A 7330-nucleotide genomic window follows, 5' to 3' on the forward strand; every position below is an offset into this window, starting at 1 on the left:
ATCCATTGTTGAAAAAGCCGAATAAGAGGTTGAACCGGTTGGACTATCTATTTCTGATTTTTTCCGGTTCAGTCTTTAAAATTTTCCAATTCAACTTTATAAAGTTGAACTGCCAAACCAATAGATTCCTGGTTCAACCTATTGAATTAGTCAGTTTAAAACCATGGTTTTATCTAAAAAACTAAAATATTTTAAGGGTCAATGATGCAACATTAACCTAGATAACAAACCTCATTCCTAACTCGTTGATAAGCACGAAAATATAAAAAGACAAAATGAGTGAATCTACATCGGTACAACCTTTATGCTTGTCTATCAAACCAATAAAGACAACACCAAGTCCTAAACTACAAAATGTAATGCATTTTCAAACATCTTTTCCACATGTCCTTGGATAGCCCTAGGATAAACCTGTACAAGCAATATGAAGAATTACAACAAAATGAACTTGCCTTATAACCAAACCTCGAAGCACTTTCGAAACCAGGACCGGAGTCTTTTTGTTATTCTCATAAAAGAAACAACAAATTCTCTCCATAGCATTGGTTTCTCTTAGAAAGTCAAACTCATATCCGATCTTGACAACACAAAGGATAAAAAAATTAATGACGTGTAGAAGAACAAAGAAATCCAAATCCAAGTGGAAAGATACTCTCAATTTACATAATCTGGAAAGTACATAAAAGAAGGATAGATGTGTTTTGCAAGGAACATCAATGTGAATACAAATACATGCTTTCCCATTACCTTGGCAACGGAAAACAGATCAAATTTGATATCATTCTTTTGAATGTACAGTGCAAATGCTTGCAAGTTATGGATGCCGGTCATCATAAGATCCTGGATTCCCGGATGTTGCACCTGCCATAAACTTGAATGGTCAAAATCACATAGACATATGAGGCTTTAAAATCATTTTCAAGGGGACTTACCTTAACAACAACATCGTTCTTATCACCTCTCAATCTTGCTCGATGAACCTAATTTAGATACGAACATATGTTAAGGTATATCCATTCGATTCTTATAGCATTATCCTATTTCTGGAACCTAAGAACCCTACAAAACTGTTAAACTTTATGGTAGCATTAAAATAACAAATGTGCCATATCATGATGTATGTTGGCAAAATGAAGCTTATTTAATGAAAATGCTCAACCTTTAAAGATTTTATATGTTTAAATACATAAACCTATACCCTTCCTAGCATGCTCATATAAAACTTCAAGCCAGGTAAAGAAATGAAAAAGTAATACATGTGCGATCGATGCTAAACTGAGAGGATTTACATCAAAATTCTCAAATATTTCATCGATGCTTCGACCAAACTCCTTCTCTAAAACAAGTTGAACATCATCTAAAGGTGTTGTTGGGGCTTGATCACACAAAGTAACAAGCCTTTTCACCCATGCTGCTGGGGCTAGGTTCGGTTTTCCAATAATTTGAGCAATCTAATTCAATTCAAACATCCACCAAGCAATTAAAATAGAATCATCAACAAATTACAGTATATCACCCTACCAATGAACAACATCCATGACTCGATTATTGGGAATAAAAGTAGGTAAAAGTTTCATGAAGGCCCTTGTACTATGAGTTAGATTGCATTTTGCTCCCTCTACTAAAAAATTAAACAATTTGGTCCCTATACATTATATCAAAGAGAAAACTAGTCCTTTTGTTAAAATTTTCATCCATTTGTACTATTAAAAATTGGTCATTGTACGTCAACATGGGGTACACGTGACACACCACGTGTATTTGTCCGGTTATTCTGTTAGCCACGCCAATTTTTAACATCAGAAATGAATGAAGTTTTTTACAAAAATGACTAATTTGCTCTTTGACCTAACGTACAGGGACTAATTTGCGCATTTTTTGAGTAAATGGGGCAAAACGCAATCTGACTACTAGTACATGAGCCTCCATGATATATTTACTTATAAAAGTATTTAGTACAAAAGTGAAAAGGGAAATATCAGTAAGTAAAACAAGATTTCAAAAGGAACATAAACAAATTTGAACATACATGTAAAATTTAGTCTTTAATTTAGCTGAAAGAACACAAAAAGCAAATGCTGTGTAGTTTGTCAATAGCTAAGAACAGTAAAATCAACAAAAGGAGCAATCAATAAGAATCAAATAGTATAAAAAATTTTAAAAAATACAAACCCATTTAAATTTGAACTGAAAGAACACAAAAGAAAAGACTATAATTTGCAAAGACCTAAGAACAACAAAATCAACAAAAGGGACAATCAATAAGAATCAAGCAGTACAGAAAAAGTAAAAACAGACAAACCCGTTTTAATTGAACTGAAAGAACACGAAATCGAAGACTGTAATTTAAAGAATTAAGAACAAGTAAATCAATCAATAAGAATCAAATAGTAAATAAACTAAAAAAAATAGAAAGAAACCCATTTAAATTTGAACCATTTTCAAACCAATCAATGTGTATACCTTAAGGAAAAACCCACCCATATCATAACACATGTTGCTTTTGTGGATCCTTCACAAAACTCACTCGAAGTTGAAACACCTATCATTTCAATAATTACCCAACAATCAAAAACTATCAAATTAACAAGAAGAAGAATAATAAAAAGAAGAAGAAGATAAAGAAGGGACTTTATAGCCAGTATAAATATCAGATGCTCGAACCCAAAATTGAAATGAACGATGCCAAGGTCTTAAATTGAGTCTGGATTTTTTCCTTGTTGAAGATTTTGCCCCTAATTAAGAAATTTCTATGATCTCTATTCCTATGAGGAAAAGATTAAAAAAGTTGGTGAGGGGCAATGGTGTTTAAGGCTTTGTAAATGGAGAAGGTATTGAAGGTGGATGTTGTAGTTGAAACTGCAGAAAGGATGATGATGAAAAAATGAGGGGGGGGAAGGTAATCTTTCAACATTCCTACTGTGCTCTGAATGACAATTCAGAGGGTGGGGCAAAGAATGCTATTCAACCTCTATTCAGTGGCATTCCATTTAATTAAACAAGGGTTTGTGGTGGGCTCATAGAATTGAGTTGTAATTACATTGAATCAAACAGGGTGTTAATGAATGTAGTTTTTATACAATTAGTCAAATAGATAACTTGAGCATGGTGATTTAGCTTTGCTTACAAGTCCTCTAGACGTTGCAATTAGAAAAAAAGTGATGTTAAAATTCGAATTTTGGAAAACAACATATATTATATTTAAAGGTATTTATGTTTTTTATATTTTAATAAATATAAAAAATTATATGCTTACGATGGGATTTAAATCGAGGCATCTTAATATTTATCCTCTGATTTTTATCATTTTAACCAAAAGTCATATTTAATTTTTATACATAATGTGTGTGCCATAATTTAGTATTATATTATCTATAAAAAAATTAGTATTATATTCAAACCAAAATCATAAAAAAATATGTTATTAATAACATTATGATACATGACATTAAATAAAAAGTTTCTTTGTAGGTTTATCTTGAACTGACACATTAAATATTTTATGATAATTTGACCGTGATATTTGTAATTATGATAAAATTTTATTAATATAATATTTAAACTAAATAATAATTAATTTATTATTAATTAAAATATATTTAAATTACTTTATATATAATTCTACCGAAACAAAAATATTACTGAATCACTTATAACATTATAAATAATAAATAAATATATTTACAAAGCAGTTACAAAATACATATTATTTATTATAGAACTCAAAATAACATTATTTTTAATAAATTTATAATATAAATAAATAATTATAGAAAGTATGGATATGCAAGATATTAATCTTTTAAATATTATACAAATATAAATTTTTAGAATATTTTACATATTTTACTTATCTTTAAATAATAAATAAATGTAGATATAAATGGGGAAAGTTGCTCGGCCCATATTCAATCCCCTTTCTTATATACTAATTACTAATTATTGTTTTAATTTTTTATTGGCTTAAAAGAACTTCCCCTCGCAAACTCGAAATCCCCCCATTACTCTCCGGTCACTGCCCAAAAGTTCCAAACCAAAAGAAATGGCCGAAACTGAATCTACCACCACTGCTCAAGACTCAGCCACCGCAGAAACGGAGCCCCACCAGACCCAGGCTCAATCGCAAATAGATGAAACCGCCGCCAAGCTCAATAACCTTACTCTCCGAATTTGGCCCCCCACTCAACGAACCCGCGATGCCGTTATCAACCGTCTTGTCGAGACGCTCTCTTCCCAATCTGTACTTTCCAAACGCTACGGCACCATCCCTGAGGACGAGGCCTCCTCCCTGGCCAAATCTATCGAGGGGGAAGCTTTCTCAGTCGCCGGTGCGGCCTTCTCCCCCGACGATGATGGCATCGAGATCCTTCAGATGTATTCCAAGGAGATCAGCAAGCGTATGCTCGATACTGTCAAATCTCGCGCTGCTACTGGTGCCGCCGCCGATGCTCCGTCAGCCACGGAAGCAGCGAATGGTGAGGAGGTTTCATCGTCGTCCGTGAAGGCGGAGGCTTGAGTTTGAGGATCCTCGTTTCTCTCTTTCTCTCTCTGTAGGGCTTTTCTTTAGATTGATGATCGGTCTTGCTAGGGTTTTTAAAGATCTGTCTGGTTGGCTCTGGATTTTTCGAGATGCTTAATTGCCTATATACGACGATAATAAAATCTGTAACTGTAATACCATTTCTTTATCTCTTCTTTTTTTGAGGGTTTTCTGTATTGTGGAAATGTGCTTGATCTTTATGAGTTTCTTGGTTTTTGTTGCTTTATTCATAGATACAGTGCCAAATGCAGCTTAAAGGGTGCTAGATATTTTCTTCATTAACGATTTTTCCCAACTAACTCATAAGCATTCTGTACCTTTATTCACTTAGTGTTCCTCCTTCATCTGTTCAACAAACCAGAGCAATCAAGTTGAAACTTGAAAGTCTTGTACGAGTTGATGTGTAGATGAGGTTCTATGCAATAGAGGTTTCTGTATTTTATATAGATCTTATATATGGTCTTAAATCTTAATATTTCTTCAATTTGCATTTATTGTAATCCCTTTTTAGAAAAAGAAAAAGTAATTGTTGATTCAAAATCTTAATGTATTAGGAAAGATTCTTAGGTATACTAGAGCCATCAAGATGTGAAAGTTAAAAGAGATATCTGCTGTGAGCTAGAATCTAACTTCCAAGGGATAGTATAAATGCTAAAGAACAACTATGAGTAGATCTTCATGGAAACTGCATGTTCTTATGAACTGGTATGTATAGTCTCTCGGTCATCTGAGCATACAGTTTATATGAATTGAATATAGACACATGCTTTAGCGAAGTCTTCGTGTTTTTAGTTCTCAAGCTATTTTCACGTTTAGTAATTATGTAACATATGTTTACACTTCACAGTATGTTTCTTTGGGTGATTTGAATGTCATTTTCTTTTTCTGAATAGTGAATTTCTTTTCTTGCTGCATTTCAATGTTGAGTTGCTTCATACTTTTTTTTCTTATGGTTGCTACCAATCATCAATCTGCAGTTTTTGCATTTATTGAACATTTAGAAAAGCATATCAATGTAAGTGTGTAGGATCTAGTTGCCATCACAATGCAGTCAAATTTCTGTCGGCTTTCTTGATCCAACACCTACAGCTACCATCTTGATTGAAGTAATACAAATCCCCAATTTCTCTGTTGATGTCTATAATTTAGGTGGATGGCCATTCCAATTTTTCATTTTGTAGGTAAATGAGATAATCTATCTTTAAGTTGTTGATATCATGCTCCTCCTAGCTGGGGATTTCTTCACATTTGATACAGTACATCTTACTATATAAGCAAGGTTTTTGGCAATTAAGATTTCTGTAAGCTACTCTTCTCGAAAAGCCTATGTTACACTTGTGTCCTTTCAGTTCTTTTCTTGCATTTGCATATATAGTGCTGTAGGAAAGGAGGAAATCTATATGATTCTTTTGAACCATGACTGCTTGGGACGGGTCATGACTTTCCATATTACCGTGTGTAATCCTTGGCATGCTGTACACATTGTTTGTATATCTATGAATAGTTATGTATCTACTAGCTATATACTTTTCTTTTGATAGGCGTATGTCACGAGCCTGCATGATTTGTTTCCAGATTTCCTAGGAAAGTAAGAACACTGAGAAAAAGCAATTGCATTTATTTCTAAGAGTAAATGCTTTCTGAATTTGATTATTGAATGATAAATGATACAAATGAGGGCAAGGAGACAGTTGATTTTTTTTATTCAACTATTTATGGTTGAATCTCTTCGGTACAAATTGATCCAACAACATAAGAAGGAAGTAGTGGTTAAGCTCTTTGTTGGCACTCAAAAACTAGAGTTTCAACTCAATTGTTGCCATCCCCGCTTCCAACTTGTAATGATTACAAAAAATAAATCGAATTACATTGACCAATTTATAAAATAGAGTTGACTTTTTATTATCTCTTTGCTTATAATTCAAGTTAATCTAATATAAATTATAAGTACTAGAGTGTTTGTACCAGGGCTGTGACACTTGCTCATGGATTCTTATGAATTAATCATACATTACGAGTTGGTGGCCCGAGTTTGGTGCAGTGAATTTCTAATATGCATTATGTCTAGTGTTGATCATATTCTCAACACCAATAACATGTGTTTCGCTACAACGTATGTACATGAATATGTATGTATTCACTAGGAATCATGAAAGAAAGCAGTTCTGAGTCTGCGGGGGGGGGGGGGTTAATATTCAAATGTATGCCACTGTTTGCATGTCAACTCCTGGCTACGATATTATATTTCCACTTCGGAATTTCTTTCATCAAGTTTATGGTGATTATACAGTTCATTGCAAATTTAATCATTATATATCATAAATCATTTGTATTTCAATTTTGATAATAAAAGAAATATTGAAAATTATATTTTAATTACAATAGTATCTATAATATATAGAGAAAAATAAGGGCACTAAATACATGGTAAAGTTATCATGGAGGTCATTGTACTAGGAGTTACATTACATTTTGTCCCCTTTTGCAAAAAAAAAATAAAAGAAGAAGAAGAAGAGCAAAATAGTCCCTGTACACTAGATTAAAGAGCAAATTGGTCATTTCTATTAAAATTTACATCCATTTCTACTATTAAAAGTTTGTATGGTTGACAGAATGACCAAACAGTTATACTTGGATCGCCACATATACTTCATGTTGACATACAATGACTAATTTTTAACAATAGAAATGGATGTAATATTCAACAGAAGGACCAATTTGCTTTTTGATCTAACGTACATTGATTAATTTGCCAATTTTTTGAATAAAAGAAAAAGCAAAACGTAATTT

The 7330-nt window shown here is 32.7% G+C and overlaps 2 protein-coding genes across 9 annotated transcripts; one reads left to right on the forward strand and one right to left on the reverse strand.

Moving 5' to 3' along the window:
- Positions 1–280: 280 nt before the first annotated feature.
- On the reverse strand, positions 281–3050 carry LOC107921189 (uncharacterized aarF domain-containing protein kinase At5g05200, chloroplastic). 8 transcript variants are annotated; one of them, XM_041087295.1, is made up of 5 exons: positions 2481–3050; positions 1257–1451; positions 933–980; positions 748–861; positions 281–411 (listed from the first exon to the last, which is right to left on the reverse strand). In XM_041087295.1, the coding sequence occupies exons 1-5, from the start codon at positions 2547–2549 to the stop codon at positions 343–345; spliced, it is 495 nt and encodes a 164-aa protein (XP_040943229.1). In that variant the 5' UTR covers positions 2550–3050; the 3' UTR covers positions 281–342. The 8 variants fall into 8 exon arrangements, 7 of the variants coding, with proteins under 7 accessions (XP_040943229.1, XP_040943231.1, XP_016706556.1 ...); XM_041087297.1 differs by lacking the exon at positions 281–411 and having other exon boundaries at positions 642–861; positions 2481–2542; positions 2665–3044; XM_016851067.2 differs by lacking the exon at positions 281–411 and having other exon boundaries at positions 642–861; positions 2464–2542; positions 2632–3039.
- An 863-nt stretch (positions 3051–3913) lies between these two features.
- On the forward strand, positions 3914–4688 carry LOC107922546 (MFP1 attachment factor 1). Its single transcript, XM_016852629.2, has one exon. It carries the CDS (start codon positions 4043–4045, stop codon positions 4514–4516), a length of 474 nt encoding a protein of 157 aa, XP_016708118.1. The 5' UTR covers positions 3914–4042; the 3' UTR covers positions 4517–4688.
- The last annotated feature ends 2642 nt before the right edge of the window (positions 4689–7330 follow it).

The sequence above is a fragment of the Gossypium hirsutum genome, chromosome D01, assembly GCF_007990345.1.
Source record: "Gossypium hirsutum isolate 1008001.06 chromosome D01, Gossypium_hirsutum_v2.1, whole genome shotgun sequence".
Lineage (NCBI taxonomy): Eukaryota > Viridiplantae > Streptophyta > Magnoliopsida > Malvales > Malvaceae > Gossypium > Gossypium hirsutum.

Coding starts and splice junctions, on each gene's coding strand:
- LOC107921189 (XM_041087294.1), bottom strand. CDS start 2,549: ATGATAGGTGTTTCAACTTCGAGTGAGTTTTGTGAAGGATCCACAAAA. Junction 1,452..2,480: donor CAACATGTGTTATGATATGG/GTGGGTTTTTCC, acceptor GAATTGAATTAG/ATTGCTCAAATTATTGGAAA. Junction 862..932: donor AGAACGATGTTGTTGTTAAG/GTAAGTCCCCTT, acceptor AGTTTATGGCAG/GTGCAACATCCGGGAATCCA.
- LOC107922546 (XM_016852629.2), top strand. CDS start 4,043: ATGGCCGAAACTGAATCTACCACCACTGCTCAAGACTCAGCCACCGCA.